At 42.2% G+C, this 27,863-nt stretch overlaps 7 protein-coding genes across 7 annotated transcripts; 3 read left to right on the top strand and 4 right to left on the bottom strand.

Moving 5' to 3' along the window:
* The first annotated feature begins 6,801 nt into the window (after positions 1–6,801).
* On the top strand, positions 6,802–7,532 carry LOC117148465 (glycine-rich protein 5). Its single transcript, XM_033315839.1, has 2 exons — positions 6,802–6,854; positions 6,917–7,532. Exons 1-2 carry the CDS (start codon positions 6,849–6,851, stop codon positions 7,529–7,531), a joined length of 621 nt encoding a protein of 206 aa, XP_033171730.1. The 5' UTR covers positions 6,802–6,848; the 3' UTR covers position 7,532.
* A 3,848-nt stretch (positions 7,533–11,380) lies between these two features.
* Positions 11,381–12,010, top strand: LOC117148467 (glycine-rich protein 23). The gene has a single exon (XM_033315840.1). It carries the CDS (start codon positions 11,410–11,412, stop codon positions 11,914–11,916), a length of 507 nt encoding a protein of 168 aa, XP_033171731.1. The 5' UTR covers positions 11,381–11,409; the 3' UTR covers positions 11,917–12,010.
* A 1,880-nt stretch (positions 12,011–13,890) lies between these two features.
* On the top strand, positions 13,891–14,874 carry LOC117148464 (loricrin). Its single transcript, XM_033315838.1, has one exon. It carries the CDS (start codon positions 14,109–14,111, stop codon positions 14,775–14,777), a length of 669 nt encoding a protein of 222 aa, XP_033171729.1. The 5' UTR covers positions 13,891–14,108; the 3' UTR covers positions 14,778–14,874.
* Positions 14,875–15,313: 439 nt separating this feature from the next.
* LOC117148189 (glycine-rich protein DOT1) lies at positions 15,314–16,438 on the bottom strand. The gene is made up of 3 exons (XM_033315458.1): positions 16,120–16,438; positions 15,688–15,783; positions 15,314–15,633 (listed from the first exon to the last, which is right to left on the bottom strand). The coding sequence occupies exons 1-3, from the start codon at positions 16,355–16,357 to the stop codon at positions 15,425–15,427; spliced, it is 543 nt and encodes a 180-aa protein (XP_033171349.1). The 5' UTR covers positions 16,358–16,438; the 3' UTR covers positions 15,314–15,424.
* A 1,942-nt stretch (positions 16,439–18,380) lies between these two features.
* Positions 18,381–19,024, bottom strand: LOC117147411 (endo-1,4-beta-xylanase C). Its single transcript, XM_033314287.1, has one exon. It carries the CDS (start codon positions 18,912–18,914, stop codon positions 18,555–18,557), a length of 360 nt encoding a protein of 119 aa, XP_033170178.1. The 5' UTR covers positions 18,915–19,024; the 3' UTR covers positions 18,381–18,554.
* A 1,542-nt stretch (positions 19,025–20,566) lies between these two features.
* LOC117148354 (vitellogenin-1) lies at positions 20,567–22,687 on the bottom strand. Its single transcript, XM_033315712.1, has 3 exons — positions 22,421–22,687; positions 21,908–22,167; positions 20,567–21,565 (listed from the first exon to the last, which is right to left on the bottom strand). Exons 1-3 carry the CDS (start codon positions 22,656–22,658, stop codon positions 20,831–20,833), a joined length of 1,233 nt encoding a protein of 410 aa, XP_033171603.1. The 5' UTR covers positions 22,659–22,687; the 3' UTR covers positions 20,567–20,830.
* Positions 22,688–24,070: 1,383 nt separating this feature from the next.
* Positions 24,071–25,634, bottom strand: LOC117147361 (phospholipase A1 2). Its single transcript, XM_033314225.1, has 2 exons — positions 24,935–25,634; positions 24,071–24,818 (listed from the first exon to the last, which is right to left on the bottom strand). The coding sequence occupies exons 1-2, from the start codon at positions 25,631–25,633 to the stop codon at positions 24,132–24,134; spliced, it is 1,386 nt and encodes a 461-aa protein (XP_033170116.1). The 5' UTR covers position 25,634; the 3' UTR covers positions 24,071–24,131.
* Between the last annotated feature and the right edge of the window lie 2,229 nt (positions 25,635–27,863).

The raw sequence follows: 27,863 nt of genomic DNA, 5'->3' as shown, positions 1-27,863 counted from the left end.
GAGCCGGAAATCTGGTCAGGTTGTGACCCCCGGAAGTCGGCGCCACAATCGATCAATATCGCTGCCCTTATGCCGATCTATCATTATTTATGCACGACTCGAATATGGTGTAACGTCTGCCTTTTGTTTCGTTTGTCACAACAACCTAATGACGGGCCGAATAATTTATTTATTTATTTTCGCTCATTATGGTGGCATAAAGAGTTGCCAATTCCATCGCAAATATTTGGCAGTTCCCGACATCGATAATCCATGGCTCAAATCTCTGTTTATGTAAGCCGACGCGCGAAATTGCCAAAGCAGTGCAGCAATGGATGGCCGGAGGCGTGGCAACAACGGCGCCAATCAGTGGCAACAACAGCGATAACAACAGCAACATCGGCAACAACAGCAACATCTGCAATGCCAGACACTCTCAAATGAAACAGCAACACCTGGCCAACAGCCACAGCCAGATCATATACACTCAGCAAAAAGTGTTGTTTTCTAGCTCACTAATAAGATTTACAGGTCTTAAAATATTATATATGTACATTGGAATAATTGCCATAAGCATTAAGAAGTATTTTATCTGCATCAACCACATTTTATTTTTCTATTAATATTTTTTAAATGTTTTTCAGCCCAAATAAAAAATATACTCTAGTGTACTCATACTCAAATCTTTAAACTGAAAAACCTATGAATGTTGGCCGTTCATTTTTCCGAGTGTATATAAGCAGCATGAAGCAAACGCATAACAGCAACACGCTCGAGCATCCACTTGTTGCATAGTCCGATGTCAAGAGCCTCTGCCTTGGTCAAGCGCCAATTGAAATGTGACAGGTTGTCTGGTCAAGATGTGCGACTACCTGGCACTTCACTTGAATCCACTTCACTCCTCACCTGCCCCCCCAGACCGGGGAAAAGGTCATCGGATTCCGGGGCACGAATAAAAAGCGGGATTAGTCCCAGGCACGAATTGCCTGTCATGATTATGCGATGCTATCCATGATATATAGCCCCCTTAATCTCTTAAGTTTTAATTTACCCTGTCTGCTTATACAAAGGCCTATGCATATTTCTTTTTTGACTTTACCAATTTCACATTGTACTCGGCGAAATTAAGGAGAATTAAGGATAACCATGGAATTATGGTAGACAGACCCCAAAAAATACGCATTCTGTGCCACGAGTTTCAAGCTTACTTAACACAATAGTGGAAAATGAGACAGTAGTTGTTGATTTTATATTATTAAATTCGACGATTGCAATATGATACTTTCCATAGAAAAATATGCCTTAAAGCTAAAGCCAATAATTTAATTTTCCCACAATCAATCGGTAAGTAGGTTTAAAAATTATTCAGATCTGTCGGGGTTAATTTGATGACCGATCCGTCACATAAATTGTATAATTTTTTGTATATAAATTGTATAATTTCCGATAACTGTTTCCCACCTGATCTCGGGCTAATCGCCTTATGTGTGTGGCATCGCAATGCGTTCGAAAGTTACAGGTTTTCCAGTTCAAAAAAGGCCATTGTGTTGAGTTATTGGGACGCCGGGGCTTATTTATTAACGATGGTTTCACTTTCCAGCCACACAATTACGATCGGATGAAGGCGGCGATGAAGAAGAAATGGGAGAGCAAGCCACAAACTAATAAGACCCAACAAATTTGTTTATAAATGTCGCACAATATTTATTTCTTGACGCCGTCGTCATCATCGATATGTCATTGTTCGCACCGCCGTTGAGGGCACCCGAAATTTATGGGGCTTACGGGCCATTTGACTCCATTCCGCGGAAGGTGAAGGGTTGACAATGGGCCACAGAATCGAAATTGGCTGAAAGTGTAACAATGGAACCTCGGACAAGACCAAGACTAAGCGATTCCAATTCGAAAGCGAGCAGGCGGCGCGGAAATTTATGCATAATTTCTGTGACAAATGCCACAAAACGGCGGCGAGAGAGCATGGAAAGTGTGAAAAGTGTGAAAACTGCATTGATAATTATGATAATTGTCTGCTCAAAACTGGGAAATGATGGGTTCGGCAATAGATACAGATACTGATACAGATAATGATACAGATACAGATGCATTTTCACGTTGACAAAAGAGTCTCGTATTGTTGAAGTACACTGGCTAACTTTCATTCTTAGTCACTGATTTGTGGTGCTTGCCGTTTCTTATTTGTTGGCTTATTTCTCCGACTTCCACTGTTTTTGGGTTGCCTGCCTGATTATATGGTACGTGCTATTTCATTCGCCGACAGATACAAGCTACAAGATACATAGATACAAAGATGCACAACTGCCAACCGCAAGACAACCAACGACATCCCAAGGGGAGGGCTTTACGATGAGGTGATTAAAAACAAAGGCAATGCGAAGAGCAAAGTGCTCTACGGCCTATGATTTTCCTATATATACTCTATATAAACATACAAAATATTTATAATATATATTATACTAAATATTAAATAAAAGCTATCATATTTTATATTTCTTAAAGTTCGATTCGCTGTAATGAAGCATTTATTTTAATTTATGTTGCTCTTAAACTGATTTTTCATTGATTTGTATTTATAATTATATTATCTTGTAGAAGAATAACATTCCTAAAATCTTCCCATTACTACTTCTTAACTTCTTGATCAAGTTATTGGACCCGCAACTAAGTTAGCACCACATCAACAGCTACAACTTGATCATGATCATGGTCATGGCTGCGTCGCTGTTTTACACGCCAGCTGCTTCTCGAGGAGGAACCTCGTCCCCATCCCGATCTCCTTCAGCCACTCCGCCTCCAGGTGAGTTGGCCTACCTGCCCATCTACCTGCAATTATGATCCGCTAGCTGCGGATTGCCTACGAGGCATGTCAACGCCTAGGACTGTGCTCTTGAGTTTTTAGTTGGGTGCCAATCTGCGGGAATCTGCTGGAATCCACGGCATCCACGGGATTCTGGGAAGCACTTCCCGGGGGCCAATTTCCCATTGACGAACGATGGTGGGTAAAAATAATAATAAAAGCACACCACTTATGCAAAACGAACGGGCGAGATTTATTTTAATCACACTGCTCGAGCCGATGTGTAAAAGTGAAAATGCAGCAGCCCACAGCGGTGGTGGTGCGTTTGCTCGGGTGGTTGGGTGGTGCAAATTATGAAATTAGTATTATGTGAAACGGAGTTAAAAGTGTGATTAAACTGGAGCTGCAGTCAAAGTCACACACATGTGTGTGGGGCGTAAAAAATACAAAAAAAATTGAAACAAAACCAACCTGCCGCATAATAAGCAGTCGCCGTCAAGACAATGAAAGTCACCTAAGTACCCACTCCACAGTAAGTGTGTGGTGCAATTAATATCATTTCAGCTTGGATGTGTGGATGTGCACGTGTATGTAAATGTGGACGTGGATGCGAGAGCCACCGCGAAGGTTTTCCGAGTGAGCAGGTCGCCAAAAATGAAAATGCCGTCGTGTTAGACCCTTCGATGCTCAGGGTTAAATGAGCTTACTGTATCAAATGCGAGTTTTTGCCAACTTACCAAATAGTTCTAAATATAACAAAATATATTTGGAGTTTTGCTTGGACTTTGGTTATTTAATGTTAAGCTAGCAGTAATACTTATAACTTTAACTTAACTTAAGGTGAATTTACATGCAGGTTAGCTAGCAGTGATATTATTCCTATAGCTTATAGCTAATATAAAGTTATGTTGAGAAAGTTTTGGACATAGAATTCCTGGAATATCCGCCCGCTGGTGAGGCAATAAAACGCCTACTGGGCATACCCCCTGCTACCCAGTTGGGGCGATAGGAACCCACGACAAGTGCAGCGACAAAAAAGCAAATAACAATCCCCCTTGGCTTATTAGCAATGCCACTTAGAAGTTGGAGCAGGGAGAAAGTCATCCAGCTGAATGCACATGGAGAGGTTGCGCTGTCAACTGTACCGCCTGTCGTCCCGCACCCACTTATCCAACCCACTTCAATTCATGCCATGCCATCCCGCCAACAGAAACCGCAAGCGCACTCAAGTTTGTTGCCTCAGTCTTTTGTTCTGCCACGACTCGCGGCTTATGGTGAATTGCGTAGGGAATGTCCTTAATCGCGGTTTCAGTTTCAATCGTAATCGTAATCGTTATCGAGGAAAATTTCTAAGCACCGCCGCGGGGCATTGCCACGAGATCTTCTCCGATTTTTAATATATATAATTTTAGGCACTCGACGCTATAAAAAATAAAAGCCATATTAAAAATATGTGCATCTATAGTAAGCGCGCATCTCGACGTGTAAAAGAAAATGAGCTGCTTCGGCAATTAATAGACCATGAACAGTTTGCCAGACGAAGAAAATCTGCGCACCACTAAATCCAGCTTCTTCATCTTGACTTTGACTAATGCGCACTTATCAAGTAAGACACAAAAAACAAAACTAGTTAAAGATGAAAGTCTCTAAATAAGTGTCTATAATTAAGATGAGCTTGTTTATTTTTAGCTCAACTGTTTATTCTAAATTTGATGTTTTTAATGACGTGCCAACTACTCGTTTGCGATCATGATTCATATTCGAATTAATGTTTCATGAGTGTGGACAAAAATATACCATATATGCAAATTTTGGTTTTCGATTGTGTCTGCATAGGTATTATTTAACTTTTTTAATGATCTATATTCAAATCAGTTCGTTGTTTGCTTAGCTCTATTTGCATTTTAATGGTAATATTTTGCAATTTTGCTTAAGGTAAAAACGTTTTGCTTGTTAAATTACCTTGCATTATGAATTATTTTATATATATATATTTTTGAAACACATTTTCCCTTTGCCTTTTTTGCATATTGCATATTTGAATAAGTATTTTATCCTCTGACTTACCGATAAAATTATTAAGTATTCGAGACTTAAGCTGTCGTCACTGTATTCCTTTTGCCAATATTCCTCAACTTCAACACAACATATTAATCTTGTTTGGACTCTTTAATTAAAATTTTCGTTAGGCTGTCAATTATGACAAATGAACAGGAAAAAAACAAAGAAAAGAACACTGGTTGGCACGCACATTTGAATGTTCAAGGGGCTAGAGGATGAGTATTTCCCAATGTGGTAGAAGGGCTATTATTCACTGGGAAAATACGCGAGACGCGGTGGAAAATCGGGAGGAAAACTGCGAAGCTGACGACGCGAAGCCGACGATCCGGCTGACACGTTTTCCAGTTACAACGTTGGCAACGGAATGAATTGGCCAAATCTGCAGCGGCTTCGTTGAAGCCCGAAATTATCCCAAAGAGCGAAAGCCGGCAAATCAAACAGAGAGCCACAGCCAGAGAGCTGAGAAAATGGCCCGGAGAGAGGCTTTCTCCGGCTGAGAAGAAAAAGCGAGACTGTCTACCACTGTGAATACCCTACCACGCAGGTGATCTGTGCACTAAACTATTGGCTTCTGTGCGCCTTCAGCGCATAAATTTCCATCGCTTATGGCCAGCTCTTGTATTTTCCAGCCATGTTGTCCCATTACAGATAATGCTCTGCAGACAGGTGCACTCCATCATTGGCTACTTACAGTTCCACTGCTTTTTACTGGTCCAACTAATCCATTTGATAAGCAAATAATCGCGTACTTTATACGATCATGAGCCTAATTTGAATAATGGAAGAGTATTGTTTAGCAATAAAATGTGAAAAATTCACGAGTCAGATTATTTAGGTTATTCATGTTTAGGTTTATGATTATTACATATATTTATAATTTATAATTATAATATTTGTGTGGGAAGATTAGCAGTTATTTGTTGTTGTCATTAATTCGATTTTGTGTTTTCAATTGATTTAAAAAAAAAAAAAAGAGAATGTTATATAGTCGAGTTCCCCGACTATTAGATACCCGTTAAGAAAATTAATTTTAATGCTCTAAGGTGTGGGCGGGATTGATTTGGGCGGCTTGTGGGCGTTAGAGTGGGCGTGGCAACATGGTTTAACAAACTTGCGTTCCTAAAATCTGTATGCTTTATCGGGTATCGGGTGACAGGTATATTTACATATGATAAATGTTAAATGCATTAAATCTTAATATAGGATAGGAGCTAGTGATTATTTAACACAATTCGCTTGCAAGAAAAAACCACTTATCATTGCCAGAAAAACCTTCACGAATTTTCTAAAAGCCACTAGGTCATTCGAGGTGACTTGGCACAGGTGAAATACAAATTTCAGTTGGATGCCAAAATATTTGACTTCCCCATTTCAAATTTTTCCCATTCACAGCATTTTTGCTCAGCAAGATTTCCACTTTATTTCTGTCAAGTTGATGTGTTGCATTTCTGCATTTTCGCTTGCATAACTAACAATTTGTGCACTTTCAAAAAAAAATAAAAATAAAAAAAGCGAAGACAAAGGTTTGTGGAGGAGCAGCCAGGAGTGTGCGCCCACGCAGCAACATGGGCATAAACTGGACGCACTGCGTCCACTTTTCGGTCTTTTAAGACACCTGGCTTGTACGTGATTGGGCAATCGGAAGCCCGCGGGCTAATTGCCGCCATGCAATTAATTTGTGATCTTTAATTAAAGCCAAGGAAAACAAAGCGAAGAGTAGTTTTCGTAGAGCTATAGATAAAGATGATTTCAGAGGGCAAGAGAATCTAATGATTGAGCGGAGCAAATTGATGTTTTGGTTTTTGAAAATTAAAATTGATTTTTATATCTTATCTGTCTTACTTGTTTTTTGTTTTCTTGGCCGGATCATTAGCCAAAGAAGATCTATAGGACTTGGACTATAAATTCAAGTGTTTCTTGGTCCAAAGGCATCACAAACCATTGGATCTCAGCTTCGATCAGAATCTTAAATCTAATAAACTCAACTTCCAGAATGAAGGTAAGAAATCGCGGAGCGCTAAGGATCTTTAAGAGTTAGTCCCGTTAATGTCATCCTTCAAGGTCTTTGTGTGCTTATTGGTTTCCCTGGCTCTGGCCAACGCCGGTGGCCTCCGAGGCGGTGCAGGAGGCGGCTATCTACCCGGTGGAGGACGTGGTGGTGGCGGCGGAGGATTCGGTGGCCGCCCGGCTATTGGAGCTGGCCTGGTGTCCCACGTCTCGCAGTCGCAGGGCAACACTAAGGTCCACATCGGCGGTGGTTCCGCCGGCGGTGCTGGTGCTTACGGAGGTGGCGGCTATGGCGGCGGTGCTGCCTCGTACGGCGGTGGAGCTGGTGCTGCCTTTGGCGGTGGTGCTGGAGCTTCCTACGGCGGTGGTGCAGCCTCTTATGGCGGTGGACGCGGATCTGGTGGATGGCAAGGAGCTGGGGCTGGACGTGGTGGTGCTGGAGGAGCTGCTGGCTGGCAAGGTGCTGGAGCAGGTCGTGGTGGAGCAGGGGGCTGGCAGGGTGGTGCCGGAGGAGCTGGAGCTGGCAACGCCTGGGGCAACCCCGCTGAGTTCGATTACACTGTCAACCACGCTTCCGGAGGTGCTGGTGGTGCAGGTGGGGCCTACGGTAGTGCTGCTGGTGCATACGGTGGTGGCTCCCGCGGCGGTGCCGGCTGGTGGAACGATTAAGTAACGACACCTGTTTTATCTGTAAACGAATCTGAATCCGACCAATAAAGTTTTAACATAAAAATAAGTTTTTCTCCTCAGTCGTTCGATTTCACAAAACAGGTGCTTGGCTAAGATTTTGAATTTTACTCTCAGTGGTTGCAAACTATGCTAAGCTTTAATGGCTGGGATATTTTTGGGCGATCACAAGCAACATGTTTAGGCTAGCCCTTATAAAATGAACGAAATTACATTCAAATTCCTTTTGATCCCTATCTGCTTACACAGCTTAGCTTACACAATAACTAACTAAATGACTTAATGTAGATAACAGAATCAAAACTTGTTGCAAATACGTTATGTTTAAAAAATTGCTACGATTTTGTACAGCGCACACATTACAGCTTTTTCGCATAGAAACTTTTCGTATCATGAGCACCAGATGGCGCTGTGCCAAAGTTCGTTGCTTAAGTCATTCGTTTGTCGGCTCGATAAAACCCGTTTACAACTTTGCCTTTTACGCCCTGCCCATGCGATGGATTGCTGAAGTTCAAGATCATTTCCAGCCATTGCCACCGAAAGCGAAAGTTAATTAAGGAAAAAAGATATGGAAAGAGGGACAATTTCATAGGAACTGAAGGAAATGTTAAACGACTATTTCTTTTGAGGTCAAGGTGGGAAAGAACTGTTGTATTGATGCCAATCCTTGACACCAGCCCATAAAACATAAACTTAATTCAAGTATGTGTGCTTAACATGAAGTTAAACAGTTTATTGGCTATCATTGATTTATATGAAAATAAGTTTCTTTGCTTTTCGGCTCTCCTTTTTTTTTTGTGTATTTTGTTTTGTTTTACTTCCGTTGGCAATCGTTGTTTGGCTTTGAATCCGCCGATTTTCTTTGTCTGTGCCATTGTCTTTGATTCGGTGATCATGAAGTTGCGGCGTCGACCAGTCTCGACTGAGTTCCATGTGCCATGTGCGTTCTCGGCCTTTTGGTTTTCGGTTACCAGGGAGCCTTGGACAAACGCATTACGATTCGCATGTTTGTTTATAAACAAATCTTTTATTTACACTGATCTGGACAAATTATGCTTGCGTGTGTGGTAACCTGTTTTAGGTTTTGCATTTTTTTTATCGGTTTTCTGCATTTAAAAAGCTTGTAACGCACATTTTAAAATTAAAACAGCGGAATGCGATGGATTGGGAAATTTATTTGAAGCTTTGATGTCTTCAGCATTTAATCAATTACGTGTTCTTCCGGAATGGAGCTTTCGATTTAACCAAGTTAATATTATTCCCTATATTATCTAGAATTCAGCAAAGCTTATGTTGTTACTTCTAACTTATAATAAGGGGATGATAACATCATGGCTTTAACGATCCACCATCCCTAAGCCGATTTTAGTGATTGATGGAAAAATGCAATCGATTAACCTGCAATTAACTATCGATGTTTTACGACCACATCGGCGATGATCTTGCAAAGCAGTGTAATTAACTTATATTTATATGAGCCTGCTTGCCATCAATTACCCTTTTGCATATGTACGAGATCTCAGCTGCGAGATGATAAAATTATATATGTGGATAGAATGTATAGAAGGCAGTGAAGTGCGATGGGTATTTATGTGTCTGCTGGATTCCTCATTAAATGCCAAATGCATTGGCATCGTCAATTTTCTATGCAAGCTTGCAAATTCATATTTGGAATTGAATTAATGCCGCTACAATATTAGTTATTATCACTACACATTACCAACTTATTTATGAGTGTCATCAATTTAAGCCTTAATGTTATGCCCCCCGCGGATGGGATGACGATGACTCTATCAAAAGTTCTCCTCAAAACAGCATCAACTACGTTCACTTTTTGGTCCGGGGTTTTGGTCTCGGTTTCGGTTTCTATCCATATTTGCCTTTGTGTTTACTATTGCACTGGTAATTTCATTTGGGTACATAACTAGTAATTAAATATGTTAATTCTGTTGTTTTTAATGGAAGCCTTCAGCCGTCCAAAGCCAAAGCGATGGGAAATAGTTTTGTAGGTTCGGTCATTACAGCCCAGCAATATAGACGCCATTGTAAAGAAGATATATGTACGTATAGATATACATCACCATATTCGCATATTGACTTAACAACATGCTGGACATAAAGTTAGTATCTGGTTTCAGTGGGTTAATGAGCAAACCAGAAACGCGACCAAAAAGTCGTAATTAAGCTATACTTAAAAAACCTAGTAAGGAGTCTTCATTTTATTAGAGTTACATATAAAAGCACAAACGTGATCCTAAAATGAAATATATATTTATGTACATATATATATTGCTTTGATGCTAAGTTTATTATTTATATGTCAATTTCGTGACCATATCTTTTATAATTGATAACCAATTAAGTCAATAAGTTGGTAATGAGGAAATTCAATTAAAATTTTCGTTTCCTAGCTTCTGATCTTTCAAGTGACCATCACAGCATTTTGCAAGCTCAGAAACGCACTTTGAAGTCTCAGAATTGCTACTTGTATACTTGCTAGGCCAACTTGTATTCCGCTTAATTGATTAGTGCCCCATCGAATGCTGTCGATCTGTCGTCGGATCGGGAGCTTACAGCTTTGGGTATAATCGAATAATACGATTGTGAATATTCATACCACAAGAACGGGTATGTAAATGCCAAATACTTAAACAAACAAAAAAAAAAGAACTTAAACTGTCTTTCGTTTTGTGCAGAACTAATATTTTTTCCGATTTCTAAGGCGTGTGCTTGGAGCAGTGCATTGAACCCTTGGACTTGTGGGAGAGTTCTCTGAGTAGTGTTTATCTTTCGGGTTAGTACCGACAACTAGAGGGCCAGCGAATATTCCCAGGCAATCTGCCATATCCGCCCAGCCACTATGCAAATATATGCCAAACTGAAGCATAGAAATAGAATCGCCGAACCGGTTATACGTATTAATAAGCGATGATGTGGGCTACGGGTATAGGTATTTGCTATTGGCTATACAATACGGGTACAGATTTGAATAGGCCTCCGAGCGATGAGTTAATAAAAGTTCTTGGCCAAAGCAGGAAGATGCCTTATTTTTCCCACTTTAACCTGAACCTTGGGCAGAACTCACGATTCAGCCATTCATCAGTTTGACACTTCGGCTGCTTCTGCTATCTGCTTTTGGCCAACTGACAAAACATTGATATAAATGTTGATTGTCGATCCATTGTTGGCCACTGCCGGCCGCGGTGATTAAATGCCGATAATTTGTTTGACTTTCGGCGATTTGCACAGTGGGTTTTCACTGGTTAATCTATGTTTATTTCAACTAACATTTAGAAGAAGCAATGCAAAACGACTTAGGTTCTAGTGAACAAAAGAATGAAGTTAGCTCACAGAAAATATAAAAATAAAACAAAATCAAAATAAGTAATTGCAAATGAATTTCGTGGCCTAAAATGCAGATAGAAACGTGATCACTACTCTAAACTAAGTGTGATTTTGTTGTAAATTGAACTGTGTGCTCTTTCCACTCCTGGTCAGATGATGTTGTCAGTCGATTTCCCAACGGCTGCAGCTCTGCATTTAACACCTCCCAACCCACTGTGCAAACTGTAGGAGAAGCGGTTCCTCATCCGAAGTAAGCCGCGCATGCGCACAGATTAGCATAGGCAAACAAAAGAACCGCCGGCGAGCATAACCGAATGTGGGTTATTATGAAATCGCAGCCGAATCGATGATGCTGCTCTGGTCGCTCTGCCCATCAATGGCTTCTAATTGGGCCCCCCATCTCATTCGGAGCGACCCATCGATTTTTCGGGGGTATAAAGGTGCGTGCTCCGTCAGCGGTTGGAATTAGTTTGGTCAGCTGTTTGATACCGATTGTATCCCATTCGCTACTCGAGATGAAACCCTTTGCCTGCATCCTGGTGATCCTTGCCGCCATCCTGTCCGTCGGACAGGCCTCCCTGGGCGGACTCCTTGGCGGTGGCGGTGGAGGCGGCGGCTCCATTGGCGGAGGTGCTGGCGGCATCGGACAGCTGCTGCAGAGCAAGCTGGGCGGTCTCGGCGGAGGATTGGGCGGCGGCCTGGGCGGTCTGAGCGGTGGTCTTGGCGGCAAGCTCGGCGGCGGTGGAGGCGGCGGCGGCGGCTACTCCGGTGGCTACTCCAACGGTGGTGGCTACTCCGGCGGCGGTGGATACTCCGGCGGCGGTGGCTACTCTGGCGGATATGCTGCTCCCAGGCCCGTTGAGAAGGTGGTCATCGTGAAGGTCATTAACGAGGGCTACTCTGGCGGCTACTCCGGTGCTCAGTCTGGTGGCTACTCCGGCGCTCAGTCTGGTGGCTACTCTGGTGGCTACTCCGGCGGCTACTCCGGCGCTCAGTCCGGCGGCTGGAACAAAGGCTGGTAAATGTGGAGCAAGCCAATATGATCAACTATAAATAGTTCAAACTGCCAAACAGAAAGCCAAGCAGCTTAGCATTTAATATTTTTTTTTATATTTTTTAGCGGTATTTGTTTGTTAGAATTTATACAATATACAAGAAAAGAATTTCCATTTTTAATTGCGTGCGCTTTGTGCTTGGAGGGGGAACCGGTTGACTTTGTCTTCCTGCTCCGACTCTTGAGTCGATTCTGCCGCTGACCCAATGGCCAAATGGTTGAGGTCATCACCTGCCAATCGAAGTAAGAAGAAGGAAGGTAATGAGACAGGTACCTAGTGCACTTTCGACATCTATTTCGGCTTTTCTGCAGCACTTGCGCAACCAAAAAGCGCATTTGATTGTTTTCCAGCCATCGATCAATCCGTCGCAAGAAAAGCCTGTCAGTCGATCGCACAAGAGAGCCAAATTTGATTTTTATGCCGCCCATGAATTAAAATGGAAACGTGCAAAAGCCAAAAGGTTCAAGCGGTTCGGTTCTAGAATTGGCCGATCAGACGTCTATAATTAGCATTTTGGGCCAAGATAGGCCGATTTAAATTTTCAAAAAATATTTATTCTGTTCTTTGTTCTAGAGGATTAATTTCTGTGAATAAATTTGTACACAAATGGGGTGGACCAATAAATAAAAATTCGTTTCAATCAAATTTCCTTAATTTATGATGAGCTTTAAAATAGTTCGTTCTTTAAAACAAGTGTTAATGTTATTAATAAAATTAAATGAAACATCAAGTATTAAAATTACACTATATGTGATTTGAACAAAGTAGATAAATAAATATTTTTAAAATAAAGTATATACCTCAAAGTAAGAATTAAATAGTAAATATTAAATATTTTCAATAGCTGAAGGTATAAAAATCTCGCTTTCTATGCTTCTTTAGAATTATGCCTGTGAAGAAATCGAAAAATATACAGCAATGATCCGCATTTTTGAAATAATGACATAGCTCATCGTGGTGTGAGACACCTTCTTTCGAGACCCGTCAATCTCCTGTGATGGGTTCTGTGCCAACTCATAAGTTGCAGCGGAACAATTGGGCCCAAGTCTCCGATTGATTGATTGATTTGCGGTGACCCGATTTTCAAGACAGCACGAATTATGTGCAACCGCACAGTAGCACGGTAGCCGAAAAGACAAACACGCAGCTGCCTCGATCTCCATTTCCAATTCCATGGCACACCTCCTCCACCTGCCGTCTGCAATGCCAATTTCTATACCGATTCCATTACCAATTCCATCTGTATCGCCATCGCCATTCTGAATAATGGGCAGACATAAAGAACTGATCGTCAGATCAATCCCTGGCTCCTATATCTATGGTATCCATCCAACCGCCGGCGGGCGAACTCAATTAAGTACTTTGCGGTTGCTACATAAAATGGAGAGCCATTAGATCGGCGATCATGATGCGGTTTCGGCTACTGGGCTACACTAAACTGCAAAATAAAAATATGCCTTGGGTTGCAATTAATAAAATGATTTTACTAAGTAGATTTGTTTCCTTTATCAATTGAATAAAATAACAAAATTAATTGTTTATGTTTTATATTACCTATAGATTAAACAGTTAACGCACAAAATGATGGTATAGGAATATCAAAAATATTTACTGACCTTATTAAAAAGACTTGCTCAAGAAAGTCCTTTTTTATTTTTAAACAACCCGTTCCTTAAAAATATATTGCTCTACACTTTGCATTCATAGCTACCTTAATAACTGATTCCTACCACTGATTCATAAGCTGATCGTATCCATTATCCTGAGATAAGGAACCAATTGTTGAAGAGTGTTATCTATGTATATAGTAAAGTAAATCAGGTGCTCCATCTGGGGGCGTTTGCTGGGCACAGAACAGCCGACCTACGTGGGCCCACAAGGCGTACGAAACCGAAAGTTGATGCCGGCATAATGAGGCCCGAGTACTGAGGTGAGTTGAGCCACCACCCGAACCACTCTGGCCCACTCTGAACCACTCGGAGCCACCCCGAAGCGAGCAAGCACTGGCCATTGTAAGCTGGTCGCTGGCAGTTTTGGCAATTACATCTGATTATACGAGGCAGCGGCTGTGGCGAAGCTGTGGCTCAGAATCTTGGATGGGTATAAATAGTCGAGAGTGGCTGCAGTGGGGCATTAGTTAGTGCACGGCAGCTGCGGAGATGCAATCCACGATGACAACGCGACGACTTGGCCTTCTCGGTCTGCTGGTGGTGCTGGGCTGCATCGTCGCCCAGGGCAAACCACATGGCTGGAGCAGCGGCGGCGGTGGTGGAGGCTGGTCCTCTGGAGGATCGGGTGGCAGTAAGGTCATTATCAGTGCTTGGCCTTCCAGCGGTGGAGGAGGTTGGTCCTCTGGTGGCGGATCTGGAGGCTGGAAGAGCGGTGGTGGCGGCGGCGGCGGCTGGTCATCTGGTGGATCAGGAGGTGGCTGGAAGAGCGGCGGCGGCTCAGGTGGCTGGAAGAGCGGCGGCGGCTCAAGTGGCTGGTCCTCCGGTGGATCCTCCAGCTGGCCAAGTTCCGGCAGCTCTGGCTGGAAGTCAGGAGGCAGCTCGGGATTATCCAGTGCACTGTCCAGTCTCTCCAGTTGGAAATCCCAAGCTTTGGGTAGCTTAAGCAGCGGTTGGAAAAGCGGCGGCGGTGGAGGTGGCTGGTCATCTGGTGGTTCCTCAGGCGGCGGCTGGAAGAGCGGCGGTGGATCTGGTGGTTGGTCCTCAGGTGGGTCCTCCGCTTGGCCCAGCAAGATCAGCAGCGGTTGGTCCTCCGGTGGAGGTGGAGGTGGCGGTGGCTGGTCCGCCGGAGGAGGCGGAGGCGGCGGCTGGAGCTGGTAATCAGACCCTGCAAAGAAGACGACATCCATCCGAGGAAAATCGGCGACGAGGCGACACCACTATCCACTGCTCAACCTGTACATAATAATTCTCTGCCCTTAAATTAACCAATTTTTTTTTTGTGTATCTAACTATGTGAATAAATCTTACAAGAAAGTATATTCGTCCCACGTGTTGTTTTTATGGGTGAGTTAATTCTATTATTTTAAATTAATTAAAAATGAAACAAGAAAATCAAGGGAACTTTTTCTTTGAAAATGTAAAGGGCTTGTGACTATATTTATAATCTGATTGAATATACATATAGTAAATATATTTCGGGTGCATAAAAATTGTTCATTAATTATTTTTAATTATTTGCCAATGCTGCCAATTTTTTTAAATTTTGTATCTAAATTAACTACCCATATTTCTTTGGTGAATATGATAAAATTTTTGCAACAGATTATAATTTTTTTACTCCGATAATGTAAATTTTCCCATATAAAAACAAAAATAATTACAAAATGCATAAACAAGATTTATTAGTATAGAAAACATAAAAAGCTGGAAAATTTGGGCTTTCGATAGAAGAAAAATGGAAGATTATAGGGATTGTCTCTATCTCTATGCCGTGGAACACAAGTCTGCATCAGCCGGTGGATTGATTACCAGCCACCGCCATGTTGTTTGCCACCTCCACCGCCACCACCACCGTACAGGCCACCACCGCCTCCTCCGCCGCCACCGTGCTTGTTGCCTCCATTTCCGCCCTGCCAGGACACGGAACTACCGCGATTGCCGGCCAAGGACTTGCTTGCATGGCCACCGCCTCCATGACCGCCACCGCCGTAGCCGCCTTGTCCTCCGTGGCCACCTGAAGTGAAAAGCGCTGTAATCTTCGGTTGAACTAATTGAACTAAATAATTACCTTGGTTGCCGCCTCCATAGCCTCCTTGTCCACCACCTCCATGACCACCTCCTCCGTTCTTCTGCCAACCTCCTTGGCCACCGCCTCCATGTCCACCTAAAAGTCAAGTGTGTATAATTATTACAGAAGTCGTAAACCTTAACCTTAACATCAGTAAATTATACATATTAAATATTAGTTGTCAATTTTAAGCACTCAAATATTTATTAGTTAATTATTTATTTAAATGTTTTGAACATTTGTATGCTGAAATCATTTAAACTATTCACATACCATAAAACGTTTATGTAAAATGAGATTTTTAGAAGCAATAAAGTATTTTATAACGAAATCCATTTCATTATTAAGTTATGAAATCAAATTAGGCATAGAAGTAATATCGGATTATAGTAAGTGTTAACTATAAGCATATGCCTAAATATATTCACTTACCTTGGCTACCGCCGCCGTAGCTTCCCTGGCCGCCCCCTCCATGGCCGCCTCCTCCGTTCTTTTGCCAGCCGCCTTGACCACCACCTCCTCCACCACCGCCGCCGTAGCCGCTCTGACCACCACCACCACCGCCGTAGCCGCTCTGACCACCACCACCACCTCCACCGGTCAGCAAACCGGCTGAGGCCACGGCGATCAGCAAGCAACACACGAAAACAAGGATCACAGCGTGACGCATCCTTAGAACTCCTTAGTCACTCAAAAAAATATATTAAAAAAATGGTTGTTGGACCGACTTAGAATCGCTGTGCAATCGCTGCTGGAGGCTCAATATCACTGATGAACTAACCCAGAATCGAGGCACCTTTTTATAGCTCCGAAAGGCGGAAACTTCGGCTGAGTCAGCAGCCTGCCATCCCTCCAACTCCAAGCTGGAGCTCCCAAAGGAAGGTTGAGAACTGCACTTCATGTCGGCACAATGCGGCAAGCGGCTGGCTTCGCCAGCAACTTGTCTGGTTCAAAATAGTCTCAAGTACGTCGGCGCACTCGGCGGATACGCAATGTGCGCTGTCTGGGAACATCGCGTATACGCCACCGCACCACTTGCAAACTGCTGAGCCATGGCTGCATCATTAATTGCCAGCGCACATAGCACATTTGGCCACGAAACGCCTCGCAATTTGTCTTACAAGTTTACTATATCCATGCGAAATTCTAAGAATATTTGCTTTTTTCATTTTGCGCCATCCATTCAATTTGTTGTTGAATTTTCTTAATTATTATTTTCAGTCTTGCCGCTTGGCAGGGTTAAGTAAAGTTTGGAATTTATGGAACACATTTACCGACGCTGTGGAAATCGTTGGGAATCGTTGGTTAATATTTACTGTTTTACTATTGCACCCGTATTTTATTTGTTTACTCAATGCAAACATATTTTAATAGGTTTTTGTATAAATAGAGCTTAAACCTTCAATACACGATATATTGTTTATTGCTTTACGGAAATTTAAGACGTTACCTATTTGAATATTTAATCATATTGTTTACTACTTAGAACATTTTTATGGATATTTAACTCGACCAATTTGAATTTTTCCCATGTCGCAGAGCATTTAAACGGTGCTGTTATAAAGAAAAAAATGTTAATATATTTTTCATTTCGTAGTTATGTTTAATTTCGGCTTCGTTTCTCACTACAGCCATGCAATGTTTGCGGCTATTAATCTTCATTTATACAGCAGCCGCAATTGAATCGCCAAATGGAGGAGACACGACTCCGCAGATACTGGTTCAATGTCAATTGGCGTGCAAACATGGCTGGCTGCATCGCTCAAGTGCATCACTTACCATAAATTTCATCAACTCCACCGTGAATGTGAACATATTGCTTTTCTTGGCTCCCAACGCGTGCTGCAGATATACGCAAACACATTTGTTTAGTTGGGGGCATAACCCAGAGTCAAAACCACAGAGCCTAGGAAAATTGCCCGCACATTGTAGAAGTTCAAGTTGGAAACTGGCAAAGTAAGCTATGCATATATCATTGATACTAATAACTAGTGAAATGAATTATTAAAGAAAAACATTACAACTAATTGCAATCCTTGTCTTATATTTTTCAAATATTCTGTTACAATAATTAAGGTTCATAAGAAGGCACAAACAAGTTGGTGTATAGGATAAATTTTCTCCGTATTTTACATTTTCATTAAAAAATATAAATATATATAAAACATCCGACACAGTTAATAGAATTCGGCCTTCATTTTTATACGAAAACGTTAGATGTTGAAACGAGGGAAGTTCTCTGTGGCATTGATTAATGTATAAAAAAATACCATTTTATCTATGCTCGATTCTTTTCCTAACAAAGTTTATTTTATAGAGATTTCAGAATGTAACGTTTATTTTTATAGGTATTGCTGTACTTAGCAACATTTTATCAAGGTCAAATAACCAAAAGCTGATTTAAATAAATCGTTTAAATAAGTTGCAAAAATCAAATGCTATGTTGTAAAGAATAACCGATTATATTTTTATAAACCTAAAAGTTTAACCACAGTGCCTCCACCTCCAGGTGATGATGACGATCTCCGCTGAACTCCATCGCATCACCACCTTGGCCACCAAGACGCTGTTCCACAATCATTTGCGCGATGCATAAAATATTAATAACTGCTCAGTCAGATATATAGTCGGCTCCCAGGCTTAGAATGTTAATTGCTAACGATCCATAATTCAAAGATGATGCATCATAAAAATGCTAACTTTATGCCTTTGATTTATTCATTTATTTATTTGTTACACAAAAAAAAGGTACTTAAAAACTATGTTATAAAATCGTGCGGATTGTGAACCAGGTGCGGAGAGAGGGGATCGGGATTGGGATTGGGTTTGGGTTTTTCGTCTCCTAGAGATGGTAGCTCCTCGACTCTTTACCACCATCCACTATTGGAGCTGGAACTGGACCATCCATTGCTGTTCCATCCGGAGTTGCCGCTGCTCCAACCAGAGTTTCCACCCCATCCGGAGTTGCCGCCCCATCCGGAGTTGCTACCCCATCCGGAGTTACCGCCCCATCCGGAGTTACCGCCCCATCCGGAGTTTCCGCCCCATCCGGAGCCGCCGCCTCCTCCGATCTTTATGACCTTGATGACTTGTGGCTGCTGGGCGCCCCAGCCACTATTCCATCCGGAGCTGCTGCCGCCCCAAGGATTCGATCCCCAGCCCGAGGATCGGACCACTCCGGCCGAAACACAGGCCACCAGTGCGCAGAGTACAATGAATACCTTCATTATGTGCGGTTTGGGATTTTTAGCTTATAGTCCTGACTCGGTGAGTAGATCCTGGTTTGATTTGCTGTGCGTCTCGAAGTGTGGCACTCGAATGCTGTAACCACTGGATCAGCACTCGCTATTTATCGCAAAAAATAACTGGCGAACTGCAAACTGCGTGGCCCAGACTAATCTGGACGAGAATCCACAAAATAAATCTCCAGCGGCGGGTGGCTGGGCCAGGTCGGGTAATTGCAGTTTATTAAACCACTTTGAGCGTCCGATTCTTGACCAGGGTCAACTGGGTCTGCTTTACAAGCAGAGGCAGAAGCCGCAACTGAGTAGCCATCAAGCCAAGTCAGCCAACCATGTGGCCAAGTTGCAAAATTCGTACATAACTCACACGCTTGATGGATCATTTCCTCGCCTCGCTGCTGGCGGAAACTGCAGCAGAGCCTGCACTGCGAGAAAGAACTAGATGTTTTGAATACAGGTTGAATATAAAGTAATAAAGGTGTGCGTGGAATTTTATAAAGTATTATTATTTGCATTATTATGCATATATTATGTATATCATCCAGACTATAGTGTCATCACGCTCTTGAAGTTAACTTAGCAAGGCTTCCAGAAAAATGTCTCTAAATTATCGGTCTTTTAAGCAGTATTTTCCGCAGTATAGCATTAAGCTTAAGCTGAAACCGAGAAGTTGGCGTCAGGTGAGTCATTTGTCAAACTGGCAGCTTAAGCCGCAAACGGAGACACTTGCAGATAGTTATGAAGACGGAGATGGAGATGCCAATGCAGATGCAGATCCCAGGTGAAGGGGGCAAAAAAAAAAAAAATTAAAAACCGAACAGCGAGTGGCACAGTGGGAAGATGAGCTCGAAAGGTAACTGGATCTTGGCGATGGCATTTCCTGATCCTGACAGTCGTCCGAAGGACAAGGGAAAGCCCCGAACAAAACCTCAATCAATGTCTACGTGATGGTTGATATGTGTATCTAAAATATAACTTGGACTATAAACAACAAGTTTACGGAGCAAAGGCTGCCACTGAGCTCGATAGTTAACTTTTCAGCTATAGATATGCAATTCCATCTAGGCCATTAAAGTGCTCTAGAATTCCATGTATCATCGATACCAGCGAGAGATGAAATCATCACTTCCCCGACAACATTCACCAACATAGGCGGCTGACCTCAGGTTGCTATAAAGCTCATCTGGACACAAACACAAACCAGATGACATCCAATTCCACTGGCAGTGCAATTTTCCCACTGTACCTGGGCGCCACTCGGATAATGGCCAACAAAAAATAAAACAACTGCAGTCAACAGCCAACAATCATGAGCTTGGGGCAATGGCGACACCGCGGCCTCTTTTCCACAAGTTATTTATCTTTCGGTTTTCTTTCACGGAGTATTATAATTTGCCTAGTAATTTGTGACAATAATGTGTTCGTACATTATTACCTTGTCCACGCGTCCAAATAGGAATCAATTATAAGGTACATGTGTGAGCACTTTTAAACAGGACCCTGTTCTATTAAGCGAATAATATAAGATTATGCCCTTCACACAATGTAACTATTAGTGATTACCATCTTTGTAGTGCTAAATTGAAATTGTTGAACGATTTAAGGCTTCTTAGCAAATGATTTAAGACTAAGCAATATTGATTGGTTTATTTATATTTATTTAAGTATGCTTATGCCATTTACCATTATCCTTCGTTATCACATACGTAGGGTATTCCAAGTTCGTGAGCCCGCTACCTTTTCCGTATTGGGCTTTGCATACGCACACTAAACACAAATTTAATTGAAATGTCAACGCTTAGAAGGCAAGTTGTGTATTGCTTATCGACCGCAATCGGTTTGAGCCAAAAAAAAAACAAGGCTTATTGCTAGCTTAGGATAGATTATTGGACGATATCCCCTTATCCTGAGAACCAACCCGGCTTCCCCGTGGTTGTGGTACTCGGCACCTCAGTGGTGCTCGTGGACTCGGGACACAGGCCGCAATGCTCCAAGTGGGCCGATCGCACAACGGAGGCATGCATGCCAAACGGTGCGGAGGCGCTGACCTCCAGGAAATAGTTGCCCTTAATGTTTTGCGGCACCGCATATCCCATGGGCACCTCGTCGCCCGGACAGCGGAAGTCGCGCAGTCTGGATATCGAATTGCAGCGAGTGGCCATGAAGTTGCGCTCATTTCCGGGGAAAACGGTTTCCGCAAAATATTCCCAGGATCGGGCATGAGCACAGGTTACCGAGAAACAGCCTGCCGCAAGGGGGCTCATTCCGCCCGGATAGAAGTCCACATCGCCCACCGGATCCCGCTTGCCCAGCACCCCGGGATTGCTATGGATCACATCGACAAAGTGAGCATCTCCGCGCATCAGACCAGAGAGGGCTTCACCCTCGTTGAAGCACGGCTTGGCCGGATCCAATCCAGTTATCCTGGGTATCGTCTGGTTGGTCAGGTGTTGCAGGTGCCGTCCCGCCGAACCCACAATGTGGGCGCCCAGGCTATGGCCAATCAGGTGGATATTCTCCACCGGCACCAGATCGAGAAGCTTCACCAGTCCGAGGGCGATGTTCTCGCCAATCTCCTCCGTATTGAAGGCCGACCAGGTGTACAGGGTATCCACGAAACGAGCAGCATCCACCGCCTGTAATGACATATTTTCAACAAATTACCCTAGATATATGTACATATATGCATAAGCTGTGTATTATGCCAGTAGGTGTTAGGATATTCAAAGTATAATGAGAACGTTAAAGCCCGTGGTTTTAATATTAGCATTAATTTGAATGTGCAATGTGAAATAAAATGTTAATCATTTACATTAAGTCCGGAGCTAACGAGTTGAACCTGCTTGTGAGTGTATTTAATCTGATCTGAACCTTATCAGTTGGAAAACTTAATAACAATAAATGTTTATATGACAAACTTGTTGATTGAAAGGTTTAATTTGTATATTTTAAACTTAATTCTTATAGATTGTTCTTACCACAAAGTTGACATCGCCACGGCAATTATAGGCCTTTGAGAAGACTTCGATGGTATCGGATCCATTCACGGTGGTGGTCCATCCGGTGGCCAGGATGACGACCTTCTTCTTGACATCGAAAAGCGGACTCTTCCACATGGACTCCGGATTTGTTAGTGGGAAGTTTTTCTTTTCACACGCCGTTTGCAGCTGGAAGTTCATTTTATTGATATCCGGCGAGTATTTCGACTTGATTTTGTTTGAAGCCAGCGCCTGGGAGCCTGAAAATATTTTTGAAGTAATTTATTTTAAGCAGCTTTAATTTTTTTATTTTAGATATTTTGTTTTGGAATGACTATATAAAACTGTTCAGTTAATAGGTTATATATATTAATCAAAATGTAATTCTGCATTTAAAATGTATGTGTTTTCTAGAACTCGATATTTTTAAGTGTATTTTTTAATTTTTTAACTTTTGTGATAAAAATACTTTTTCGAATGCCGTATAGCATGGACCTAAAAATAAATACTCACAAATGATGTTCAGGGAGTTGGAAACGAACTCGAATGGATATCCCGCGATGAGCTGCTTGCTGCCATCGAGGAGTCCTTGGGGTGTGGGCAGAAGACTGGGATCCACGATGCTGGTGCCCACATTTCCGATGGAATTGATCACATCCGGAAGCGTCCACTCGATAGCGGGGATGGAGGGCACCAGAAGCTGGAGGAGAAGCGCGAGGAGCGTTAGCATCTTTGCCGGAACTCGTCCCATCCTGGACACAAACTCAACGAGCACTGAATGCCGGAAGCCAAATGACAATTGTTTTTATAGCCTCCAGAGGGAGGGGCTCGCGCGACAAACACATTGCCTTATATATATATATATATGATTCCAGTCAACTGTGACCATATCGATGTGTGTTCCGATCAGATAAGGTGCACTTGTCACTTAATTAGTTTCCAATTCCATTTCGATTCGTCGCCTTCGCCACATCTCGGGGAGAAATCGAGAAATCCGGCCCGGAGCAAACTGCATTCGCATGTCCCGAGCTCATCTGCATTTATTTTAATTCTAATCGAAAACTAAAGCAAATCGGACGGCATTAGCACTGAAAGATAACGCCCTGTTATGCAGTCAACGGGGCATCCAGTCGGTCGGTTAAACACCCTATTACAGCGATTATCAGCTAAAAAACTTGACCTCTAATTCAATTGTTCTCATACACTAAAAACAGATTATGTTTTAATCTCAGCAAACAAATGACAACGAGGTGGTATTGGAATTGCCCAAAATTTTCTTAATCCCCTCAATCGCCACGTGGAGTTTTTAACTGATAATGGCATAAACAATCTTTCAGTTTACACAAAACCACACTCGACCGACAATGGCCCGTGCCATCAATAGTGTATCAAAATATACACTGGGAATAAACATATGTATACAAATAATAAAAATTTATATATACATAATAGACGAGTTGAATAATTTAAATATTATTTATTTACATTTTTATATACCCTAAAGTATCTATATAAGCAAATTTCAACAAAGCCACTTGAGGGTTTTTGTTTCGTAAGCCTTTTAATAAATTCTTATATATCATTTTTGTTTCTGATCATTTTTGGAATTTAAAGCTCTAGTATGTAAAGTTGCAGTGTAAGGTCAATTCTCACGTACTTAACATCAAATAGTGCCTCCGGTTGCGACAACAGGGCCATATTAATGGCCATATTAATGCGGGCCCATTGCTCACCACTTATTTCCCATTCCGTATTCCCCGATCTCGGCTCCCAATCTCCAAGCCATTGTCATTCCGTCAACGTGCCCTGGACAATTTTTAGTGTGCCCCAAACAAAAAGACGTCACAAAAGAATTAACTTGGCGTTGACATCAGCTTTCGGCGATTTCTCACACAAATCACGGAGCTCTAAATTCTTTGGAAGAGGGAAGGCGGGAGCTCAACTGGGATTTGTCCTTGAAATTATCAGGTAAAATCCCTTAGGTATCTGTTTCTCAATGTGTTTATGCCTAACAATTACCAGATAAGTCATACAGTCGATCTGTATTAAAATTGTGAGCTATCTCTCAGCGTTTAGTAATAATATTAGATAACTTTGTTGAGATAGCCTATCTATGTTAAAAGGATTTTTCTTTAAAGTATAGCATAAGACTTTGCTGTGGATTACAGTTTTTTAATTGTGTTTCTCTTTAATAATACTACTATAAAAATACATGTACGTATATTCATGCACAAGCTCCACATTTTGTTGCAGAGTTGGTGTAGCTCTCCAGATTGGCATTTTGGCCATAGGGCTCCTCTCGATTGGCGCCCACGTAGAACAGGCCCAGACCCGTGGCCTTGGCGGCAAAGCCCATCACGGTATTCGTGTTCTTGCAATAGTTTCCAAGGAGGAGTTCCGAATAGCGCTTACATCGCTTGGCCAGGAAGTCATTCCCATTCGACGGATACACCGTTTCCGTCCAGTAATCCACGGCTCTCTGATGCGAACAGCTAATGGGGTCAAGGCTCTCGCATCCCGGCTTGAAGGGAATCCGTCCCTGGACAAAGAAGTCAGCATCGCCGGCACGTTTCGATGTGCCAAACATGCCGGGATTCGTGTGGATAATGTCCACAAATCGGGCATCGCCACTCCGCAGACCCTCCAGCTCATTGCCATCGTAAAAACATGGGTTAGCCGGATCCAAACCGGTGATTCTCTTCAGGATTTGTCCCCCAGACAATCGTCGATAGTTTCTGCCCGCTGAGCCGGCTATCTGGGCGCCCAAACTGTGACCCACCAAATGGAACTGTTTGGTCACATAGCTTGTATTCAGCCGGAGGAGCGCCTTGGCCAGATAATCTCCAATGACCTCTGTGTTTAGGGCAGACCATGTATACAGGGTGTCTATGAAGTTCGCAGCATCTAGAATCTAAGTAGAGGTGTATTTGTAATGACTTGAAAGTGATATACAGGTGTTATTCGCATGTTTTTATATTTAATGAATCTTTTCATACCTGTAGATGAATAGATTAAATAACGACTTACCAAAACATTGGTATCATTGCGACAAAGATAAGCCTTTGCCACGGGGCCACTATTGGAATTATTAATGCTCGTTGTCCAGCCGGTGATGAACAAGACAGTGGGTCGATCCTGGTAAAATCCGGTAGTGTTCCATAACCGCTCCGCCTGCGTCAGTGGAATACTGGTGTTCTGACAATCATCACTCGATCGAAGCAGAAAACTCATACGCGACATATCCGGTATTAGCTTGGACCTCACCACTCCGAGATCCACAATGGTGCTGCATATATAGTTCAAGGTGGAGAAGCCCAAGTCCAGGGGCAGGCCAACAACGAACTGATTCAACTGATCCTGCAGGCGATTGAGCAGCGCTTCCTGATATGAACTCGCTGGCCGTGCCAAGTTAAGATTTTCAGAATCATTAAGTCCCGTCATTGTGTTCTTGGCTTTATTTTCAGTTGTCTTATTCCTTAAAACATGCGCATCCGGCGAACTGGAGTCCTTTAAGGCATCACCTGGATCATGTTCATTAGAGATGTCAGTTTCGAAGGCATCTGTATCCTCTGAACTTTCCGCATTTTGCGGCACGATTTGTTTTAATTTATCAGACTTCGAAATCTCTGGAGTTAAAGAAGAGGTCATCATCAGAGAATCAGCCTTAATGGACTCAGAAATCCCAATAAGCACCACCACCAGCACCACTGGAATCGAAGAAGACATGGTAATCCGGAAGGTACTGTAAAAACACCTACACATGGCTGGCCTTTTATACGAAGGCCAAGTGAGATAAATATGTATATATACATATATATACATTTCTTTTCATTCATTCCAAACAAAATTTATCACTCGCCGAGCTAAAACTGTGTTATTCTAAGACACGAATTCACGATATAGGCCACCTTCCACGTGTCCGAGCCTCACGAACTACTTGGTCTTGCGAAATCCAGGTAGCAATCGCAAAATTTCCTAGCAAATATTTTGCGTTAGGAAATGTTGCATCGACTTCCAAAAAGTGAGCCACCTAATAACCACATTGCACCGCTCCCAATTACTCACCGCCCCCACAATCAACACAAGGCAAAAAATACAAAATTATGACAAGAGGTATTCGAGTGGCTCAACTATTAAATAGTGCGAGGAAAACGCATATCCACATTCGAAATGCTATCGCCTACCTGTTTCATACTTCTTAGCGAATCTAGTACACCCTCTTACTCAAAGACTTAAGGGGTATCAAAATTAAACACAAAACAAGCGGTGCTATTACATTGGTAATTTGTGAGCCCCACTGGTGGTGTTGCTGCTGCTGTTCGTTGATGTTGCCGGCACGCAACCCGCCAGCAACTAGCAACTATTAACCAGCAACCAGCAACATGGCAATCAGAAGCACCAATAGTCCAAATGCGAGCGCTTACAGTTGGCCATTTGGATGGTGGATTCACAGATTAATACTGCCCAATTATTCACACTGGCCGACTTCGAAGAAATGCCGAGCTACACCCAAAAAAAAAACGCTATAAATGTCAATCCTAATCAGATGATATGTACTATATAGAATGTATGATGTATGTATGTATGCATGATGATATGTACTATGGCCAATAACCATTTAAATAAGAAATTTTCCAATTAATTTTAATGCCATATCTTAATATAATAATGTAATAAAATATATATTGTTCAGTTGTTTCATTTAATAGGTAATAACAATTTTGTTGCTAGTATTATTTGTTTATTTTCTTGACTTTATTTACTGATTCATATATTATTATTAATTTAATGAGAGCAGCCGAACTTCGTTACTAACCGATCTTTTTAGTTTTTGGAAATTTATTCGCACATAGCGCGTTGAATTAACGCAAATGTTTATATGAACATTGGTAGCGGTTTTGTTTCGCTTTTCCACCTTTTGCAATCTTCCAGGCACTCGCGCTCCATATATGGAGTATATAGCACCCATATCTAGTTGGGAATGGGAATATGGGTGAGCATGTCAGACGCATGGAGCTGTGGGTTTTTTGAAAACTACTGGCGATCGAGCGCGGACTTCTCGCTCTGCTGGCTTCTTGTGCTTTTAATTGCAGTCGAGAGACTCATGAAATCGAAATCAATTCAGATTGCTCTATATCCATTAGACTATAATTTGGAGTCAGTTTGGGTTAAAGATTTATGTAAGACTCGCTGACGATAAGTCAATAGAGAAATATATAAACAACAAAACTTATAAAACAGATGCTGTTCCTAGAGAACATTTTTGGCAATTATCCTTTTGGTAATTTGATATTTCAAATAAGTTTGTACTTTGCATCTTTGACTTTTTGATAAAGATAAAAAAGTACCTATCCAAACATTGAGAAACTCTCAGTGAGTTAATTGCAATTTTTGGCCACTTTGCACAATGGACACATCTCACTGCATTGTTTGGGCCGATAAATATACAACATACTCGTATATGTGAATGACTCTTTATATTTGCCATTCTACTTCCACTATTTGCTGTTGATAAACCCAATTAGTTGGCCTGTGCCAAAAATCTAGCGAACTTCCGCCTCATGTGCAAATAGGCGGAGGGTTAAGGCCCACAGGGATGCCACAGATGACGCAATGGACCATATACCGAGAACGGGCCTGATGGCCAAAAAGCCAAAAAAATAATTGAGAAGACAAAAATTATTACGTATACGCACCATTGCAACAGGCTTTTCAATGGCCCCGCCACTTAGACGTCGACGTAATGCGGAGTAAGTGCAGCAAATTATCAGCTCCAGCCGAACGAGCGGCCAGCAGGCAGATGTCCGTTGCAACATTTTTTTTTCTGTGTTTTTCGCTTTTCGCCAAACAAAACAAAAGACTGTGTGCAAAAGTCGACGGAAAATGCAGGAAAATGCGGCATGTATTTGCGGTCGAATGTGAGTGCTCCGAGCATATAAAATCCAATGCAGTTGGT

The sequence above is a fragment of the Drosophila mauritiana genome, chromosome X, assembly GCF_004382145.1.
Source record: "Drosophila mauritiana strain mau12 chromosome X, ASM438214v1, whole genome shotgun sequence".
Classification (NCBI taxonomy): domain Eukaryota; kingdom Metazoa; phylum Arthropoda; class Insecta; order Diptera; family Drosophilidae; genus Drosophila; species Drosophila mauritiana.
This window is presented reverse-complemented; position numbering and strand designations above follow the sequence as displayed.